This window comes from Xenopus laevis, chromosome 3S, assembly GCF_017654675.1.
Source record: "Xenopus laevis strain J_2021 chromosome 3S, Xenopus_laevis_v10.1, whole genome shotgun sequence".
Taxonomy (NCBI): Eukaryota; Metazoa; Chordata; class Amphibia; order Anura; family Pipidae; genus Xenopus; species Xenopus laevis.
In genome coordinates, this window is record NC_054376.1 from 109,540,503 (window position 1) to 109,562,599 (window position 22,097).

The following is a 22,097-nucleotide window of genomic DNA, read 5'->3' on the forward strand; positions in this document are numbered from 1 at the left end:
TTAAACATATTTGGCAAATAAATGCATAGTATGTAGGAAATAGGTAAATATAGGTTATAGGTTTATAATAAATTGCTACCCTGTATATCGGACCATAGTATCGACTCAGGTATAAATGAAGGAATGAAAGTGCAAACTGCGGCAATTAAAAAAAAATGACATAAAGCAATTAAATGGGCTTTGAGAAAAGTATTTGAGGAGGCAGGCTTACCACAGTATTTAAAGGAATTCCTGGGAATAGCAGAAAAGCACACTTACTACTTTATATGGTTCAGCAAAAAGAGGAGAGTCAGATGGAAAGGCTTCTTCGCCCTGTTGGATTTCTTGATTGCGCCTTTCCCTTTCTTTCAAACGAAGCAAGTTCCGTTCTTCACGGTTCATATTGCTAAAAGAAAGAGAAGACTGAAGTCTAGCCACAGAACAACTTCGCATCAAAGGGCACCACATACACAGAGACCTCATGCAAAAGGGACAGTGCCTTGCAAAATTATTAAGTCCCTTTCCCAAAACAAAAACAAATCCTAGTCAGTCTTCACTCAGGAACATTTTTCTTTTAAAGCACTGGAGCTCAGAGTCCATTATTTAACGCAATATTGTTTTGAGTTTAGACATCTGAACAGGGACATTTTGTAGAACCAGGTTTGAATTGGGCTATTGAAGGACATTTCCATCTTGTTCTTGAGCCACTGCGGTTGCTTAAAGGAGAAGGAAAGCTACAAAGGCATTTTATTGCCAATAGATTAGCTGCAATAGTACAAGCTAGAATTCTATATTTATTCTGTAGAATGTTTTACCATACCCGAGTAAAAAGCTCTAGAAGCTCTCTGTCCGTTTAGGATAGCAGCTGTATTAGCTTGGTGTGACATCACTTCCTGCCTGAGTCTCTCCTTACTCACTTATAAACTGGGTTCAGATTACAGCAGAGAAGGGGGAGCAAACTGAGCATGCTCATGCCTGGGGCAAGGAAGTTGATACAGAAGCCCATGTGTACACAATAGAATGAAAGAAATGCAGTGTTTCTTTTGACAGAAGACTCAGAGCAGCACTACTTTGAGGGTTTACTGGTATATTTAGGTGGACCTTTCTGATAAGGCTTACTTGGTTTTAACCTTTTCTTCTCCTTTAAGGTTTGCCTTTGGAATCATTGTACTGATGACAGATGACATTTCGAACAATATTTTTGACAGGCTAAAACAGGTTCTCCTTGCTATATCTCCCTGTATCCTGCACCACCCATTCTTATTTTTTTGCAATGTTACCAAGTTACAGAGCTTAGAACTTGGACCAGAAAGCTTGATCTTGGTCTCATCTGACCACAAACCTCTTTCTCACATCATAGTTGGGCCAGTCATTCAATTTTTTTGCAAACACCGGATGTACTTTTGCGGTGCCGTACAGACCAGTTACGCAAAGTCCTGTGTTTGACTAACATACCTTTACTCCAGTCTCTGCTACCAAACTATGTAGCACCTCTTATACAGTTAAAAGTGATTTTTTTTTTCTAAGTAGGATGTGAGAAGTCTGATGTAACTTCCGGATAGGCAACCGGGCTGGACAATTGTTTTTCATCTTAAGAATGATCTTCAACATAAGGACTGAATACTTACGTAAACAGTACTCACTGGAAAAACACCAAAATTCCTACCTTTGTGGCAGGCTGACAAATCCCACACAATGATGTACCAGTTGCAAAAAGCACTCTCATGGCACATGTGCGCCATTCCAATATTCCAAAGTCCACTACAAACATTTAATATTATAAGTGAAACTTCTAGGGGAAGGCAGTGGCCCTAGGTATATATCGCTTCAGTCTGCCTTCCACTAACCCTAGCACTGCTAACCCTACCCTAACACTGCACCCTAGTAACCAACTATGGGTAACTCACAGTTGAATGCAATGTAAAGCCCCAGAAACACCCCAATAAATCGCTATGGGAAGTGTCCAGTTGAATGCAAAAGCAAGACCTTGGGGACAGCTCAGATCTTTGAAAAACACACCATCCAAGAATTGCCACACAATCTTGGGTCTAGTACCTTCATTGTGTTTCCCACTGATAAGATGTATAAGCAATCTGCTGGCTACAAACCACAACAGGGATCAATAAAAGTCCTAAGGCTAGAGTCAGACAATATGGATTCTCTGCAGGCAGCTCCCCATCTCTTTCTGTAGCCAAAAATCCATCATGTCAGCCTGCACCCTGAGCGGAGACGATGCTTCCAGGTGCATGCAAGCAAAAGCAGTGGGGCAGCGGAACCTCGGCCTACGTTTCCCCGTAGGCAGAGATCTTCAATATTTTGGCCCTATAAAACGTATAGACTGACATGTAAACTTCCTCCTGTTCTAGACAAAGGCAAGACTATACATCCTTTTAGCACCTTCCCCCCAAAATGTATTCGATTTAGGATTGTTCCAGCTCATTTCAAAGAGTTTCTGCTACTTCTGGGAGTTTCTGGCTTTAAAAGTTACTGCAGATAAACATTCATGAAAAATATTTTGGTAGGTTGAGAGAAATTATATAAATAAAGTGTGCGGTTGGATTGTCTGTCTGGTTAAAGTACTAGAGTTGAAAACTGTGCATATTTTTAATTAAAAAAGTACTAATTGAAGTTTTTACTCTCCTGAATTCCCTTTCCTATACACTTATAGACTGGGGTAATTTCAGAGATAATGACAGGTATTAGGATCTGGCCACACGGGCAGATTCGGGGGGGGTTTGGTCGCTAGGAGACAAATCTCCTCTTCTTTGTGGCAACTAATCTCCCTGCCTTCCCACGGCTAAAATGTAAATAGCCTGGGGGCAGGCACAGGGAGCGCTTCGTTTTCCGAAGTCGTCCGAAGTTTCCGCATGAGGCAATTGTGGTCAACTTCGGAAAATGAAGCGCTCCGTGTGCCTGCCCCCAGGCGATTTGCATTTTAACCAGCGGAAGGCAGATCAGGGAGATTAGTTGCCGCGTAGAAAAGGAGAGTTGTCGCCTGGCGACGGAATGGCCATCTCATATAGACTCAATTTTATCCAAATAATCCACATTTTTAAAAATTGTTTTTCTTTTCTCTGTAATAGTAAAAGAACACCTTGTACTTGATCCAAACTAAGATATAATTAATCCTTACTGGAAGCAAAACCAGCCTATTGGGTTTATTTAATGTTTACACGATTTTCTAGTAGACAAAGTCGGAAAATCTAAATTATGTAAAGATCCGTTATCCGGAAAACCCCAGGTCCCGAACATTCCAGATACAAGGTCCCATACCTGTATATACAAATACTTAAGAGTCTTAGTTAGACTTTGAAATTAAAAGCAGCTCATTATACAGAGGGCTTGTGAGCTGGTTATTACTTCCTTTGCAACAGAAACTAGTTAACAGAACCAGCAAGTCAGAAAATCAAAGCGATTTAATTTTTTAGTGAAAAAAAAAAAAACCATGTAAATTTCTTAATTAAAGAAAAACAGGCAAAAGTATGTTCAGCACAAGACCTACTCATTGAGCTCCATTTGAAAAGGGCATTTACTTCACCCTTAAAGGAAAACTATTCCCCCAAACAATGTAGGTCTCTATAAAAAGATATTGCATAAAACAGCTCATATGTAAAAAACCCTGCTTCATGTAAATAAACCATTTTCATAATAATATACTTTTTGTAGTCGTGTCATTGGGTAATCATAAATAGAAAATTGCCATTTTAAAAAATAAGGGCCGATCCCTGAGATCCTAAGGTTCACGGTGCACACAAACAAAACATAAAACCATACAGGTTAGGTCACATGAGCCAATTAACAGACAGAGTTCTGTCCTTTGCTTCTACACTTCTTCCTGTTACAGTTAGAGTTGTAGTATTTCTGGTCAGGTAATCTCTGAGGCAGCACACAGACCATCACAAAATGGTGGCTCAAGGCAAGAGATGTAAAAGGGCAATGTTTACTTAAATGTATATACCAGTTTGGTAAGATTCATAACTATGCCACTTAACATGATGTAAACCATCTGTTGCTGAAGTATTCATTTTAGGGGTATAGTTTTCCTTTCAAGTAATTGTTCAGTGTAAAAATAAAAACTGGGTAAATAGATAGGCTGTGCAAAATAAAACATGTTTCTAATATACTAAGTTAGCCAAAAATGTAATGTATAAAGGCTGGAGTGACTGGATGTGTAACATAATAGCCAGAACACTACTTCCTGCTTTTCAGCTCACTTGGTTTCCAATGATTACCAGGCAGTAACCAATCAGTGGCTTGAGGGGGGGGTCACATGGGTCATAACTGTTGCTTTTCAATCTGAGCTGAATGCGGAGGATCAATTGCAAACTCACTGAACAGTTATGTCCCATGTGGCCCCCCTTCAAGTCACTGACTAACTCAGAGTTTTCCAACTAACTATATTTTTTATTTTGCACAGACTATCAATTTACCCAGTTTTTATTTTTACACTGAACTGTTCCTTTAACTCTCTCAAGTCTAGCATTCCAAAACTGACTGAAAAGTGAATGCTTTTAATTTACAGCATAGCTAAACCTAAAGATTTTATACTAGATCAGTGATCTTCCAGACTTGCAAGCAATTGATATCATTCATATGAAACTTGTCAAATATGGACTGTGTGGTATAATATGGGAACTCTAGAAGAGCACTCTGCCAGCTAAGAGGCAAGACCCCCAATGTTTTTCTTTCTTTCTTTCTTTCTTTCTTGTAAACTGACACACTGACTTTAAAGAAGAATCCATCATTATGCACTAACCAGCAACCCATGACTGAACTGCTAGACTGGTTGCTAAGTGAGCAAACAGCAAAGCATTACTTCACAACGGAATAATGTCCGAAATTTATGTTTCTCACAGCGTCAAGACTACTAAAGGGCTTATGTCTCAAAGTTATTAACCATAGCAACCAAGCAATAATGGGAATGAGAGGCTAGAAGGGTGAATAGAAGAGTGAACAACGAGAGGTAATAAAAAGTGTTGCATTATCAAACAAATGGCTCCTGCAGGACAAGTCTTCCAATTGGCCAACGGGCAATGAAACTGTGCTGCTAGCTGCCCAGTTAAAGGAGAAGGAAAGGATTGGTGCACTTGGGGGTGCCAAATGTTACACACCCCCAAGTGATTGTATTGACTTAACCGAGACCCCAGGCCGGTGCTCCTATCAGCAGAAAACTGCACCGGCCCGGGGTTATACCGGTGAGCACCACATAGCGATCTTCTCTGGTGTTCCGCCTTCGTTGCGCAGCTGTGCATGTGCAGTAGAACAAAAAGCCGAACTTTAGCTAAAAAGTCAGCTTCTTCGTTCAACTACACAATGCGTCTGCCCCGGGAAATTTTAAGAAAGAAGATGCCGGAAGAGGATCGCTCCGTGGTGCTCACTGGTATAACCCTGGGCCGGTGCAGTTTTCTGCGGATAGGAGCACCGGCACGGGGTTTCAGGTAAGTCAATACAATCACATGGGGGTGCCTAACATTTGGCACCCCCAAGTGTCCGAAGCCTTTCCTTCTCCTTTAAAGGGCAGTGGCAGACGGGGAGATTTGTCGGACGTGATAAAAAATGCAGGACTGCGGTGGATAAATCTCCTGAAAATGCATCTCCATTGGAAACAATTGAAATCGCCAGCAGTAAAACCAACAAATCGATTCATTCTTTCGAAGTCGCCTCGGGAGAAAACGACATTGCGATATGCTGGTGTAACCAGCAGTGATTTTCATTATTTCCAATGGAGCTGCATTTTCAGGAGATTTGCCACCCACAGGTGTGCCTAAATAAACGCGGGTGACTAATGTCACTGTCGGCCACTCCCCTAAGGCGTTTTATCTCTCTTGGGGTTATGAAATGCCCTGTAAGCCCATTGCCTTTTAACTGCACATATTTAAGAAATTTAAATCTTTTACATGGGGAAAAATACAATACTAATGACCGTAAATATATACTAGCACATTGCTGGCCTTGTAGATTAAAATCCCAAGTGGTAAAATTCAGATTGTTAGCAATACAACTCCTATTTAAAAAACAAACAAAAAACACCAAAATTACTCATTTGGAGATTATTATGGCATTCTTACTATGTCTAGCTAAAGGAGTGGGTCACCTTAAATGTAAAGGAAAACTCTTTCTCCAATGGCCTCCCTTCCTGCACCACCTTTTGATCTGGACTCCGCTGTGCAAATCTGCATTTATTAAAGCAACAGTAACATCTAAAAATAAAAGTGTTTTAAAGTAATAAAAATGTAATGCAGTGTTGCCCTGCACTGTTAAAACTGATGTGTTTGTTTCAGAAAAACTACTATTGATTAAATAAATAATATGCTGTGTAGCAATGGAGGCAGTCATTCAAAGGAGAAAAGGCTCAGGTTACACAGCAGATAGCAGATAGAACATAATGGTATTATCCGTTATCCACTATATAACCTGTGTTAATTTCCACCATTGCTACACAGCAGCTTATTTATATGAACTATAGCAGTGTTTCTGAAGCAAATAAAGCAGTTTTACTAGTGAAGGGCAAAAGTACATCATATTTTAATTAATTTTAAACACTAATTTTTGTGTTACTGTTCCTTTAAGCAGGTACACAGAGGGGTTCACTTCAGAGACTATCTGCTGCTCCAGAGAGGGAGGTTTTGTTTGACAAGCTGCAATTAGTTTTCATTTGACCAATTTGGAGGTTTTAAAATTTATATTTTACAGTCTGCAGCTCTCAGGCCTGTAATTTATACTGCTATCTGGATGCTAGGGGTCAATTACCATAGCAACCAAAGTTTAAAAGGTATAATGGAAAGATACGATAAAGATAAGAAAGGGCTTGAGAAGACAGGTAAGCAGCAAAAATAAATATATAAATGAAAAAAAAACTGTTCTTCGAGAGCTCAGTGATCCCAATGACCAAACACAATTAATTGCAGAAAGGAAAGAATCAGAATATGGAGGCTAGTAATAGAAAATGATGACCATTTGAAAAGTAGATTAAAAATTATTTATTTATCTAGCCCACTTAAAATAAAGATTGTCATTTATAATGCACAAATACTTAAGGTAGAATGTGCAATTTTAAAGGTACCATTACTATTTATAGATGTCCCCATTCATTGTAAATCTAAAAATAGGATTTTCAAACACTGATGATTCCTTGATTCAAAGTTGAAAACTTGTCCAGCTCTTTCAACAATGTCCAACCCTAAATCCAGCGTATAAATGTTTTTTATGGGACTAAATAGGGACACTATGTACAAAATAAAAGCTGAAAGGTTGCCTTTTTTAAACAATATTGAAAAAATGATTTGCAGCGAAACAGATTACTATATTTTTTTATGTTCAAAAGAGGATTTGTTAAAATAGATTTTTAGCATGTTATATGCATGGACTTTGTTTGTATGGTTTGTATTTGTTAACCTTTCCATCCTACCTCTTTTTAATTTGCTATAAAAAAAAAAAAGGCTATTTAGCTTTTTGGTGTCAGACTGACCATGAGGTTTGAATAGGATTGTTATTTTTTTACTAATCTCTTCCAAATGCTTCCCCAGCAGCAGCTAAAATGTTAATCACTGCCAGGGAAACATATGCAGTGTTTATACTTTCCAAAGTAGCAAGAAGTTTCCTTTCAAGGCCCGGATTTGTGGAAAGGCCACCTAGGCCCGGGCGTAGGGCGGCAGGATTTTAGGGGGGCGGCATGCAGCCCAACCACACCCACATTGGTTCAAAAACACTGGGGATGCACTGGAGATACAATCATTTTTTAAAATTTCCCATGCGCCAATCCCAATTGCTCCGGTCCAGATGATGAAAATTTGCACGAGTAAAGGGGAGGGGACAGGGGCGACGAACGGCAGTGGGCCTAGGGTCACCCACTATGTAAATCCAGCCCTGACTTATGTACATGAACACTCATTTAAGTTATTGGCTGGGGACCGTGAACATCTACATTTTAAATCCCTGCGGCTAATGGATTTCACAAATCCAAAGAAAAACAAATGTGTAAAAGAATCCCTTGACACAGGCTGGGGGAGGGGGGTGAGAATGCTGCGAGAACCAACATATATGTAATAATGCCAACATTTCAAAACTATTGTAGCACTGAATGATTTACCCTTAGCGGTTAATCACAACCACAAACACAGCAGAGCTGTAATGGTTATTAAATATGGGAAATCCAAAGTTAATAAAGGAAGAGGGGATTAGGAAATACGTTGGTTGCTATTTACGTTGCTGCATTCCATTCAGTCACATGTAGTAGGACAGTTTATTTGCCTAATCCGAGTCCCAGCCCATTCAGTGTTTGCTTGCTAATCCTAGCTGAGCAGGAAGTTAGTCACATGCTCAGGCAGTTTTAACAAACCTATATTTGCATAAATCCACAAATAATCGATGGAAGAGGGCCTGAGAAATAGATATTCTGGCATATAACCCATTGTTATAAAGTAAGCCCCCACAAGCGGCCTCCATCTATTTTTGCAGAAGCATATACAATTGAAGCCAGAGAGAACTGGGGAAAGTACAGTAACAGGCCGGAGATGGCAGACACCAACCTTGTTGTGTTACTTTACATTTTAGAAACCAATACAGCAAATGAGAAAGTACTGGGGTCAAATGTGCTGCATTTTGGTAAGGGAATAGACAGGCCACTGGAATGGGCCTACCTTATAAAAAAATTTTTTTTTTTTTTGTCCTTTAAGGCTTTATGCAAACCGACACATTAACTACCCAACTGATCAGTCTGGGTCCAGCAGTCAATTCTGGTGTGCGTCTGAAACCCTCAAAATGTGACCAATAACACTGATGGCTTTTTGTTGGTTTATGGTACAAACAGTAGATATAAGTGGAAGCAAGAGGAACCGGCAGCACTATTCAACTACATATCTCCAGCATTAAAAGGGTGGTTCGCCTTTAAAGGAGAAGGAAACCCTGTAGAAAAAAACCCCATACCCACACTCCACGTAGACCCCCCCAGGCTAACTGGCCTACCGGGGAAAGGCCCCATACTTTATACTCACTCCTCGTCTCAGATTCTGGCAGCGGACTACATGGCATCCATCTTCCAGGTCCTCGGTAAGCTGACTGGGAAGCAATTTGCTGGTTTTCGACAACTACGCATGCACCAAAATTGACGGAGATTGCCGATCTCTTACAGAGAACCCAGAAGATGGATGTTGTGAAGTCCGCTGCCAGAATACAGGGTTTTTTTTCTACAGGGTTTCCTTTTCCTTTACACGACCAGTAACACTGATTATTAAGTTCAAACTCTATTCTATACCCCTCTAACAATGCATAAGCCCTACATTTTATGTTAAAATACCATTACAAAACGTTCTCTTCCTGTTCTCAACAAAAGGCAATAGGGTGACTTTAGCTGTGCCAGACCCTATGTGCGCGCTCCACAGCAGCTCCCGACATCATCTCCTCCAACTAGAAGCCAGTTGCAATGGTGCAGAGCAGATGCATTGTTAGAGGGGTATAGAATATGGTTTAAACTTAATAATTCGTATTGTTACCTTTAAGTTAAATTTTAGTAAGTTATAGAATGGCTTATTCTAAGTAGCTTTTCAATTGGCCTTCATTTTTGCATAGTTTTTTCCATTATTTGCCTTCTCCTGACATTTTCCAGTTTTCAAATAGGGATCACTGACCGCATCAAAACAATGCTCTGTAAGGCTAAAAATGTATTGTTATTGCTACATTTTTATTACTCGTCTTTCTATTCAGGCCTCTCCGCTTCATGTTCCAGTCTCTTATTCAAATCAGTGCATGGTTGCTATGGTAATTTGAACCCCTAGAAAACAAATTGATGAAAGCACTGGAGAGCTGCTGAATAAAGATAAACAACTTTAAGACCATAAATAATAAAAAATGAAAACCAATTGCAATTTGTCTCAGAATATCATGCTCTACATCATACTAAAAATGTATTGTCGCCGGACGACTAATCTCCCCGAATTGCAGCGTGTCTCTGCCCTTACCTTCTCCAGCTTGTATGTTCAAATCTGCTTGCTTTGACCACACCCTAGAGAATGTACAGCTTATAAAATCTACACACAATTACATTTTATACACATTACATGTGCTTACTATGCAGGACATGATCCTCATTTCACCATTTTTGCTGCTTAAAATAAGTAAATGAAGTCGTACCAGTTATCACCACCTCTCCAGTTCTTTGCAGAATGGAAACCTCTGCTTCAAACATGCTTCTTTCTGGCAAGTTTAGCTTTACAAGCTTCACCTAAAAGAGAAAAAAAATATTTTGGTTTCACTTTAATAGCAATCAGTTGACAGCATATGCACACACAAGACCCGAAGATATATTATGACAGCTGTATTGTGGGTTGAAGGTGAAGTTTACATTCTAAACATGCTTTTCTTCGGTTCAGCCATTATCAAATAGTTCATTAAAAAGATAATTTTTTTCACCAATTCTGTTCTATTTTTATTTTTTATTGTTGACCATTTTTCTAAAACTTTGCATGACAAGTAAAGTATTAAAGGGAAACCACATTCACCAGAGTGGCTGCTTTCTTTGTACCAAAGTGGTAGGTGAGAGGAAAGTGGTGTTTGCTTTCGTATGAGTGGCCCTGCCTAGGAGAAAACAGATTAGGAATCTGCCCTTGATTAAGGGATGCCAATTTATTAGGCACCCCCAGTGAAGTTAAAGGAAAACGATATCCATCAAACAATGTAGGTCTCTATAAAAAGATCCTGCATAAAACAGTTCATATGCAAAACCCTGCTTCATCTAAATAAACCATTTTCATAATAATATACTTTTTTAGTAGTATGTGCCATTGGGTAATCCTAAATAGAAAATTGCCATTTTAAAAAATAAGGGCCGCCCCCTGGGATCATACAATTCACGGTGCACACAAACAAACGAACCAACTATACTTGTTATGTCCCATGAGCCAATTAACAGACAAAGTTCTGTCTTTTGCTTCAACACTTCTTCCTGTTACAGTTAAAGTATTAGTATTTCTGGTCAGATGACCTCTAAAACAGCACACAGACCATCACAAAATGGTGGCTCAAGGCAAAAGATGTAAAAGGGCAAGATTTACATATATAGACCAGTTTGGTAAGATTCTTTAATATGCCACTTAATATGATGTAAACTATCCTTAAGTGTTGATTTGGGGGTATAGATTTCCTTTAATTGGTAACCTTTCCCCATGGGCCATTGCTCTTTTTCATCTTAGCTCTTTCCCAGGGTCCCAGTAGATCTTTGCATGCACAATATACTAAAAGTTGGGAATTTTCAATACTGTGCATGTGCGAGTCTAGTGAAGGTGCAAAGAATACCTGACAAAAGGGTAGGAAGGCAGCACTTAGAGGGGGGGAAGGTAATTACTCCACTGGTTGGTGCCTAACAAACGGCAATGGCCAGTACATTTGGTTTTCCTTGTCCTTAAAAGGGAACTATCGTGAAGAATGAAAATTTAACATAAGCTTCATCATACTGAAATAAGAAACTTTCTAAATACAGTTAATTAAAAATTCTGCACTGTTTCTGAAATAATCAAGTTTATTTTCACTATTCCTCTCTCAACATCTGTTTCTCTTTATTCTCTCTTCATGCAGCAGTTGGGTGTCAGATATTCATTAGCAGTTAGATCCAATATATCTTATAGGGGGGGCTCATTTTGCCTAGAAGATGTATTAGAGCTCATTCTATTAAAATAACCAGAAATCCTGTCTCTCTACATGCAGAATTTGTGCAAACAGCAGTTATTTTGTTTGATTTTGTTTGTACTGGAATCTGTTACTTGAATGAGCGCTAGGAAAGGAAGCCTCCCCTATAAGATATATTGGATCTAACTGTCAATGATTATGACAATCTGACACTCAACTGCTGCATGAAGACAGAATGAAGAGAAACAGAGGGACATAGAAGATTAACTTGATTAATTCAGAAACAGTACAGAATTTTTGATTATATTTAGCATGTTTCTTATTTCAGCATGATGAAGCTTATATTAAATTTTATTTTCACGACAGTTACCCTTGAAATATTACAACATGTCATGAGCTTTATGGACTTTTTTTGCAGATTTAAGAACAGTAAGTAGAACATGACTTTATTTTCACATTTCCCCTTGTTTAGTGCAATCAGTTACAAAAATAATAATGATTTCCGAATTGAAACAAAAACATCTTAATAAGCCTCCTGTTATTTAATGTATGAAGGCTTCTCTTTCTTAGAACTACAGTAGTACAGACAAACATATGACAAAAGGAAATAGCAGCCATGCAAGAGAAGTAGCCTGTCGGGCACCAGCTTGTGCCATAAATAGTAGATAACAGAATACAATAGCTTGCTGGAAGGAGATAATAAAGTTACATACAATCTCAAACTGTTGCACACAGTGTGTTATGCTCCAGATGTGTTATGTGTGTAGAGTGCCAGCAATGGGGCAGATTCTGTATAGAAAATACAAACAAGACCACTGGTCGTTGAACCATAGCACAGAGCAGGGTTTCCAAAACGTTTTAAAATGATAAAGTCATTAGAATAAAATGTGTTTGGTTTCATATAAAAGCAATTTCTAATATCTTCAAGTTGTGTAGTTTTGGGGGAAAACTTTTACATTACTGCTGAAAAAATTACGGTGCTTTTTATACTAACATGGCACAGGAGAACGCATTTTCCAATTCTTCCCAAACCTGTGTGCCCACTGAGCTTTGCATTCATTAAATACGAGGTGCATAGCCCACTATTCTGTAATCAGTTAAAATGTGCACAGTTTAAGGCTTTAACTTGGAACTTGGGAGACTCAAAGGGGGCAGTTCTGGGCAAGCTGCCTAGAATAAGCCTCATGAACATTCCTGGGTTTCCTTCAGCAGACAGGATGGAGAAATGCCGGCACATCTATTGGCTCACAGCTTACATCAACAGTGACTTCTGAACTCTGTGAAAAAGCTCTTAAAGGAACAATTCATTATAAAAATAAAAACTAGATAAATAGATAAAAAAAAATGTTTTAATACACTTAGTTAGTCAAAAACATAATGTATAAAGGCTGGAGTGACTGGATGTCTAATATAACAGAACACTACTTCCTACTTTTTAGATCTCTAACTCGGAGTTAGTCAGCGACTAAGGGGGCCACATGGGACACAACTGTTCAGTGAGTTTGCAATTGATCCTTAGCATACAGGTCAGATTCAAAAGCAAACAGTTATGACCCATGTGCCCCCCTCTCAAGTCTCTGATTTGTTACTGCCTGGTAACCAATCACTGGAAACCAAGAGAGCTGAAAAGCAGGAAGTAGTGTTCTGGCTATTATGTTACACATCCAGTCACTCCAGCCTTTATACATTACATTTTTGACTATATTAGAAACATTTTTATTTTGCACAGCCTATCTATTTAGCCAGTTTTGATTTTTACACTGAACAATTCCTTTAAATTACCAATTTCCAAGCAGAAAGTGCAAGGATACATTATGCGTCTGATAAACCTATCATGCTTAATCATGGCCTACAACTGAGCAAATTGACAAAATATTTACATAATGCTTCAGAGAGTCTCGAAACAATATTGACAGTTTACTTTAAAGAATGTGCTAAATATTGTGTGGGCGAGAAAACGCAGGTCCATAAATCTTTGGACAGAGACAACTTTTTTCTAATTTTGGTTCTGTACATTACCACAATGAATTTTAAATGAAACAATTCAGATGCAGACTTTCAGCTTTAATTCAGTAGGTTGAACAAAACGATTGCATAAGAATGTGAGGAACTAAAGCCTTTTTTAGGGCTCTTACACACGGCCGTTCCGACCTGCGCTCCCCTGCGTTCCGTTTTTTGGCGTTCAGCCGCAAGGGAGCGCAGGAATAGACGCAAGTAATGATTTGAAATGGGGCTGTACTCACGAAGGCGCTTGTAGGCGCCGAACGCAGGTTCAGACGCAACATGCTGCATTTTTCCTGCGTTCGGCGCCTACACGCGCCTTCGTGAGTACAGCCCCATTTCAAATCATGACTTGCGTCTATTCCTGTGCTCCCCTGCGGCTGAACGCCAAAAAACGGAACGCAGGGGAGCGCAGGTCGGAACGGCCGTGTGTAAGAGCCCTTAAACACAATCACTTCATTTCAGGGGCTCCAAAGTAATTGGACAATTGAATCAAAGGCTGTTTCATGGGCAGGTGTGGGCAATTCCTTCATTATGTCATTATCAATTAATCAGATAAAGGCCCTGGAGTTGATTTGGGGGGGGGGGTGCTTGTATGTGAAAGATTTTGCTGTGAACAGACAGAGAAAGAATCCATCCGAGAAATTGCTACAATATTAGGAGTGGCAAAATCTACAGTTTGGTACATCCTGAAAAAGTAAGAAAGAAATCACTGGTGAACTCAGCAACGCAAAAAGACCTGGACTTCCACAGAAGACAACAGTGGTGGATGATCACAGAATCATTTCCATGATGAAGAGAAATCCCTTCACAACAGCCAAACAAGTGAACAACACTCTCCAGGAGGTAGGTGTATCCATATCCAAGTCTACCATAAAGAGAAGACTGCATGAAAGTAAATACAGAGGGTGCACTGCAAGGTGCAAGCCACTCATAAGAATCAGGAATAGAAAGGCTAGATTGGACTTTGCTAAAAAAAAAAAAAAAAATCTAAAAAAGCCAGCACAGTTCTGGAAAAACATTCTTTGGACAGACAAAACCAAGATCAACCTCTACCAGAATGATGGCAAGAAAAAAGAATGATGGCAAGAAAAAAGTATGGAGAAGACGTGGAACAGCTCATGATCCAAAACATATCACATCATCTATAAAACATTTGGGAGGCAGTGTGATGGCTTGGGCGTGCATGGCTGCCAGTGGCACTGGGACACTAGTGTTTATCCATCATGTGACACAGGACAGAAGCACAAGAATGAATTCTGAGGTGTTCAGAGACACTGTCTGCTCAAATCCAGCTAAATGCAGTCACATTGATTGGGAGGCGTTTCATAACGACCCAAAACATACAGCCAACGCAACCCATGAGTTTATTAAAGCAAAGAAGTGGAATATTCATGAATGGCCAAGTCAGTCACCTGATCTGAACCCAACTGAGCTGCATTTCACTTGTTGAAGACTAAACTTCAGACAGAAAGGCCAACAAACAAACCGCAACTGAAAGCCGCTACAGTAAAGGCCTGGCAGAGCATTATAAAGGAGGAAACCCAGAATCTGTTGAGGTCCATGAGTTCAAGACTTCAGGCTGTCATTGCCAGCAAAGGGTTTGCTGGAAAGGCTAAAAGCAAGGTAAAACTAAATAACACATAACATGGCCATATATGAGAATATAACCATGCTGAGAAAGGTTGCCAAATGAGCATTTGACACAACATTTTGGGGGTGGAGGAGGTGCTCAGGAGACAAAGAGGATGGGCCTTACAATGTCTGGGCAGATCACAGGAGGCTTTGGAATAATTAACCATGGTCAGGTTAATCAGGGGCTTGACAAATATACACAGAAGTGCTTTTTTTTTATTCTAACTAGTTCCCAGTGACAGGAGGCCGTGGTGATTTGTGGGTTAATAATTGGGGATCCTGGGAGAAGTGTCCTGCAAACATTGCATAACTCGGTATAACCGCCCCATGATAACTGAAGAAAGTATATTGACTGATGCGAGTTCATGCACTGTGTCACAATTACACGAGTTACAGTCCGTAAGGTCACAAAACCAGATTATACACAGCCCCTTACTGCACGGTTATAATGCACAAAATTCATGAATGTCCTATATCGGATATCCTTATAAAAAGGTGTATGAATCCATACTGGTGGCAAAACAATGATGTTGAGTTTATTTAATGTTTACATTTTTTTTTGGCAGACTTAAAGGGAAACTATTGCGAAAATGAAAATGTAATATTAGCTTCAGCGTAATGAAATAAGAATCTTTCTAAATACAAACAATTAAAAATTCTGTACCATTTCTGAAATAATCAAGTTCAGCTTCCCTATTCCTCTCTCAGCATCTGTTTCTCTTCATTCTGTCTTCATGCAGCAGTTGGGTGTCAGATATTCATTGACAGTTAGATCTAATAGATCTTATAGGGGGGGTCCTTTTGCCTAGAAGATGTATTAGAGCTCACTCTTAAAATCACCAGACATCATGTCTCTCTACATGCAGAATTTGTGCAAAAGGCAGTTATTTTGTTAGATTTAGTTTGTACTGGAATCTGCTATTTGAGTGAGCTCTAATACATCTGCTAGGAAAGGGAGCCCCTCCTCTATAAGATATATTGGATTGTTCATCTGACACCCAACTGCTGCATGAAGACAGAATGAAGAGAAACAGATGTTGAGAGAGGAATAGTGATTAACTTGATTATTTCAGAAATGGTGCAGAATTTTTAATCGATTGTATTTAGAAAGTTTCTAAGGTTATATTCAATTTTCATTTTCGCGATAGTTCCCCTTTAAGGTATAATAATTCATCATTCCAGAAAGAACATCCAAAAAAAAAAAAAAAAACCAGGTTCCAAGAATTCTGGATAATAGGTCCCATACCTGCAGGTACCACTTAAAATATAACAGTGAGCAAAGTAAGGACAAAATTCTCCATGTGACAGTGACCATACGCACACTACAGGTCACTTTTTAAAAGTCAAATTATTACACTAATGAGGGAATTGTGAGTAGAAATGGAGTTGTTGTAGCAACACAACTGGAATCTTGTACATGCTAGAATTGAGGTAAATCAATACTTATTGTGATACCATCATTATTAACACTTTGCTACTACAAAAAAAATTTACCTAATTTTGGTGAGAAGCACTGAATGCTGCACAGCCATCAGACTCTTGAGCCTTTCACATCCAACATGGGAACATTAATTTTGTTTTCTGGAATCCAAAAAGGGGACCCTACAGATTATTACAGGTAAGGGACCTATTATACAGAATGGTCAGGAACTGGGGCTTTTCGGAAAATGGATCTTTCAGTAATTTGGATCATTATACCTTAAGTCAACGAGAAAACCATTTAAACATTAAGGACAGAGACAGATGCTCAGATTCGGGGAGATTAGTCGACCAGCGACAAATTTCGTCTTCTTCGGGGTGACTGATCTCCCCAAACTGCCTCCCGCCGGCGATTTACATTCTAGTTTTTTCGAAGTCGCCCGAAGTTGCCTCACAAGGAAATTTAAGGGACTAAATCTCCCTGAATCTGAGCCATGTCTCTGCCCTTAAAGGAGAATTCAACCCCCTAATTTGCATCCCCCTTCCCCCTACCCTACATAGGCCCCCTCCCTCCTGGCATAATTGGCACCCTGGGCAAATGCCCCTAACTTTCTACTTACCCCTCCTTGCAGGTCCAGTCCAGCAGAGTTCACAGCAGCCATCTTGTCTCCTTCGGTCTTCTTCCTGTTGTGATCAGAATTTTCGGGCACATGCGCAGTTGGAGGGATCTTCCGTTGTGGAGCTACTGCGGTTTTTGTTATCAAAAATGTAGTGACTTTCAGCGCATGCGCAGTAGCTCCTCAACGGAAGATGCGCCAGAAAATGCCGATCACTACAGGAAGAAGACCAAAGGACACAAGATGGCTGGACAGGACCTGCAAGGAGGGGTAAATAGAAAGTTAGGGGCATTTGCCCAGGGTGCCAGGTAGGCCAGGACGGAGGGCGCTGCAAATTAGGGGGTTGAATTCTCCTTTAATAAACCCATTAGGCTGGTTTTGCCTCCAATAAGGATTAATTATATCTTAGTTGGGATCAAGTACAAGGTACTGTTTTATTACAGAGAAAAAAAAGTCTATGGGACAATGTGAGATGGCCTTTCCGTAATACAGAGCTTTATGGATAACAGGTTTACAGAGAACAGATCCCATACCTGTATTAATATTTATTCAAAATCTGCAAAGATATTTGCCAGTGCTGTACAAGAGAGGGGTATATACAGCAACCATACAATACATGCGCATTTAAATATGGTCGCAGTTCAATACCATTTCACAGTAACCAAGCCCAATTCACATATTTGACAAAAAATTGCATAGCACTCACTTCCGATATGAATAGTTGGACTAAACCAAAGTAGCAGACTGTTACAATATCCGTATTTCTGACAAAATGCGTGAAGCCACATGCCAATCCACAGTAATTGAAATAAAGTATTCAACCCCCCCAACTGTCAGTGGCAATAGCTGTGACTGGGAAACTCAGTAACTTCTGCATAAATGTGCTTTTAAAATGTTTAAAAAAAAAATTTAAAGCAACTTTCATGACAAATGCATCATTCACTAATGAACTCTTTAATAATACAGTACAGGCTAAGTGTTGTAGCGTACAGTAGGTAGTGGACTATTGCTCTGTTTGATTTTTTTTTTCCATGGTGTCGGCCTTTTCCTGTAATTTCTCAAAACACAAACGCATAGTCCCTTGGAAAGTATAAAACAGGGATTGGCAGTACATTACACACGTTCATACTTTTACTCCTCCTCTGCCTCTTATAAACATTAATCTGGCTCCCAATGTCTGCATTCTATTGTCTAGCCCTGCAGAGATCTTACAGACTAGCATTTAGAGGAACTTTATTACACTTTCCAAAATAAAAAAAAAGGGTGTGTGTGTGTGTGTGTGTGTGTGTGTGTGTGTGTGTGTGTGTGTGTGTGTGTGTGTGTGTGTGTGTGTGTGTGTGTGTGTGTGTGTGTGTGTGTGTGTGTGTGTGTGTGTGTGTGTGTGTGTGTGTGTGTGTGTGTGTGTGTGTGTGTGTGTGTGTGTGTGTGTGTGTGTGTGTGTGTGTGTGTGTGAAATAAAAGCCAATCACAGCAGGACTTTGTTACTAAAAGAAGTACATAAGTGCAGTAATATTCCACAGTATTTAGACAGTTGCTCTCGTTAATAAAACTGGGAACACCTTGCCAAGATTGCGGGTCCTTGATTTGTTTCTGACCTGCAAGGGGGTTTGAAGGTTCTTACTTTGTCTGTGTGGGTTTACACTCACACCATAAATACAGCATCTGTGTGCAAAGACGTAGGGACCACAGATCTGTTTGGCCTTCTACAAATCGACTATATCGTAAAACAATCAACCAATTAGGCTGCGGGTGATCAGTCACGTAATCCAAAAGCCAGCCACTGCAGTGGTTGTTCACCTTGGCCTTCATTATTTTTTTTTTTACATTGTATACAAATCAGGCTTTCCAAATTGTTATGAGGCTGCTATGGGGTTAACTGCCTAAATCAAAATGGAAGATAAAAAGTATAGGTCAAATTGCTCTATTTGGTCACTGATGGCAGTGACAGCACCAACCAGACAGCATTTTCAGCTTTTGGCTGTAAACAGTCAGAACAGGAAGATTAAAAAACGGATAATAATAATAACAACAAAGACAAACTGAAAAGTTGCTCAGATTGGGCCAACGTATAATAGTGGTCCTCAACCAGTGGCTCATGAGCAGGCCCGGACTGGCAATCTGTGGGTTCTGGCAAATGCCAGAGGGGCTGCTATAAGGTCCCATAGAAAGTCAGTATTTAGTGGGCTGGTGGGAGATGTTTGGGCCTCTCTGTGGACTGATTGGGCCTCTGTGCACCTAAAATGCCAGGGCCTATTTTAATTCTCAGTCCGGACCGCCCACATCCGCACTTTCAGGTTCCTTTTATAGACTCGCGCCGCCCGCCGATTACGTCACAAAAGGGGCAGGCCGAGCAGGCACAGCATCTATAAAAGACGAACCCGGAAGCTGAAAGGCGGCATTTGATGGTGACGGGTGGGGAGAGCAGGAGAAGAGCTTAACCCGCACCCGTCCACCAGCTGTGACAAAGCGTGCGAGGTCAGCCCGAACCTGCCCGACCCAGGTCGGGCAGGTATGGGCTCGGCCCGCACATCACTATTCCAGTGGCCTCAATGCAGCGGATAATTTTTGAATTCCTGGTTTGGAGGCAAGTTTTAGTTGCATAAAAACCAGATGTACTGGTGTCTCCTGTAGGCTGCCAGTCCACATAGGGGTAAACCAAATAACCAATCACAGCACTTATTTGGCACCAGCAGGAAAGTTTTGCATGCCTGTGTTGCTCTCAAACTCATTTTATATTTAAATGTGGCTCATGGGTAATAAAGGTTCCCTCGTCTATAACTTACCAAGAGTTCTTATAAAGACAAACTTCCCCTTTAAGTGACTGGGACTTAAAAAAAAAATTCCCTGAATACTATGTGCACTTTAGCCCGCACTGTTAGGAAATAAGACATACAGGCATCTGACCTGTTATTTATTATTCCCATAGCACTGAACATATGGAAATATGTGGTGCTTAGTTTTTAGCAAGTAGAATAGACACATGAAGGGAAAAAAAAGGGAGCAGAGCACTGACTGTTTTTGGGCAGATTCGGCCAACCTGGCACAACAAATGCCAAACCCAAAATGAGACAAATAGAATTCTGATCCGTAGAGAACCAGGCAGAATTTAACCACACACAAGAGAAAATCTGTTCAGAGATGTTACATCAGCCCATGAATGCGGCCATCTGCCAAACAGGCTGGCTTGTGGCACCCTAGTGATAAAGTCATTGAATTACTGAACAAATCTGGGTGGTGAAATGGGCAACAGATTAACTGCTCTGGCTGTGAGCAGCCTTATCCATCAGTCAATAGATGGCATCAGATCAGTATCAAGTAGGGATGCACCGAATCCAGGATTCGGTTCGGGATTCAGCCTTTTTCAGCAGGATTTGGCTGAATCCCGGCAGAACCGAATCCTAGTTTGCATATGCAAATTAGGGGCAAAGAGGGAAATCGCGTGACTTTTCGTCACAAAACAAGCAACTAAAAATGCTTTCCCCTTCCCACCTCTAATTTACATATGCAAATTATGATTTGGTATTTGGCCAAATCTTTCACGTAAGATTAGGGGGTTCTGCCGAATCCAAAATAGTGTATTCGGTGCATCCCTAGTATCAAGCAAAGGAAGTCTATGGAATATTCATGCTTGTGGGTTTCCCACTGGCTTCAGTCACACAGGTGAGTGTCTGCTGAGACATTGACCATCACTGATGAGACTTCAGCATTTCCATTGCTGGTCACACCGGTAATCCAACAGCAATATTACAGAAGGGGACACTAGAAACTCCACTGGGCCACAAGTAAAAAATATATTTCAATTTAAATTAAAAAGTGAAAATTTTTCTTCAGGTGTTAATCATCACCCTTAAGTCCCCTCCTGTAATACTGATGTCGGTTCATCCGCCCCCCACTCTGAGCTGAGGGTCTAAAGCAGTGGTCCCCAACCAGTAGCTCATGAGCAACATGTTGCTCTCCAACCCCTTAGATGTTGCTCCCAGTGGTGTCAAAGCAGGAGCTTATTTTTGAATTCCAGGATTGGAGGCAAGTTTTGGTTACATAAAAACCAGGTTTACTGTCAAATAGAACCTCCTGTAGGATGCCAGTCCATATAGAGGCTACCAAACAGCCAGCCATAGCCTTTGACATCCCCATGGACTTTTTTGTGCTTGTGTTGCTCTCCAAGTATTTTTACATTTAAATGTAAAGGTTGGGGACCCCTGGACTGTACCTCGACCACCACTTCAACTTGGTGAGTTTATTAATAGTTATCTGTGGAACTTTCTTGGTTGTGATTGTAATCACATTGGTAATCCAGCTAAAGAGTAATTAAGAACTTAAAGGAGAAACAAACCCTTAATTTAAAAAAACCCTATGTCCCTACCCTACATAGACCCTCCGTGCAGATTTTGTCCAGCGGAGTTCACGGGCGCCATCTTCAGCCGCTTCGGTAATCTTTGGAATGAGACCGGTGCTTCTGCAATTTTTGTGAATTTTCGTGAAACAGACGAATCGGCGCATGCGCAGTTGGAGCAATTTTCTGTCTCATTCCGAAGATTAGGAGAGAGAAGATGGCACCTGTGAACTCTGCTGGACAGAATCTGCACGAAGGGGAAAGTAAAGAGTGGGACATTAGCCCTGGGGCAGCTAGGCTGGGGGGGAGGAGGATCTATGTAGGGTAGGGTTTTTTTTATTTTTTTATTAAGGGATTGTTTCTCCTTTAACCAGAATAGAATACAATACAGAACAGACTACCATAAAAGGGAAGTCTCATTGATACAAGCATGGACTGGAACTCAAAGGGGATACTTAATAATTCTTATGCACAAAGAGGTTTTATTTTAGTTC

At 40.3% G+C, this 22,097-nt stretch overlaps 1 protein-coding gene across 3 annotated transcripts in view; it reads right to left on the reverse strand.

Annotated features, from left to right (window-relative positions):
* aff4.S (AF4/FMR2 family member 4 S homeolog) overlaps positions 1-22,097 on the reverse strand; it is an 85,272-nt gene that overhangs the window by 54,495 nt on the left and 8,680 nt on the right. Inside the window, exons 2-3 of one of the 3 annotated variants that reach the window (XM_041588738.1) lie at positions 10,108-10,198; positions 259-385 (exon numbers count right to left, since the gene is read on the reverse strand). In XM_041588738.1, coding sequence (XP_041444672.1) covers positions 259-381 — 123 coding nt within the window. In that variant the 5' untranslated portion in view covers positions 382-385; positions 10,108-10,198. Of the gene's footprint in view, positions 1-211; positions 231-258; positions 386-10,107; positions 10,199-22,097 lie in introns of those variants that run through there. The other 2 variants (XM_041588739.1, XM_041588740.1) reach the window with 2 other exon arrangements.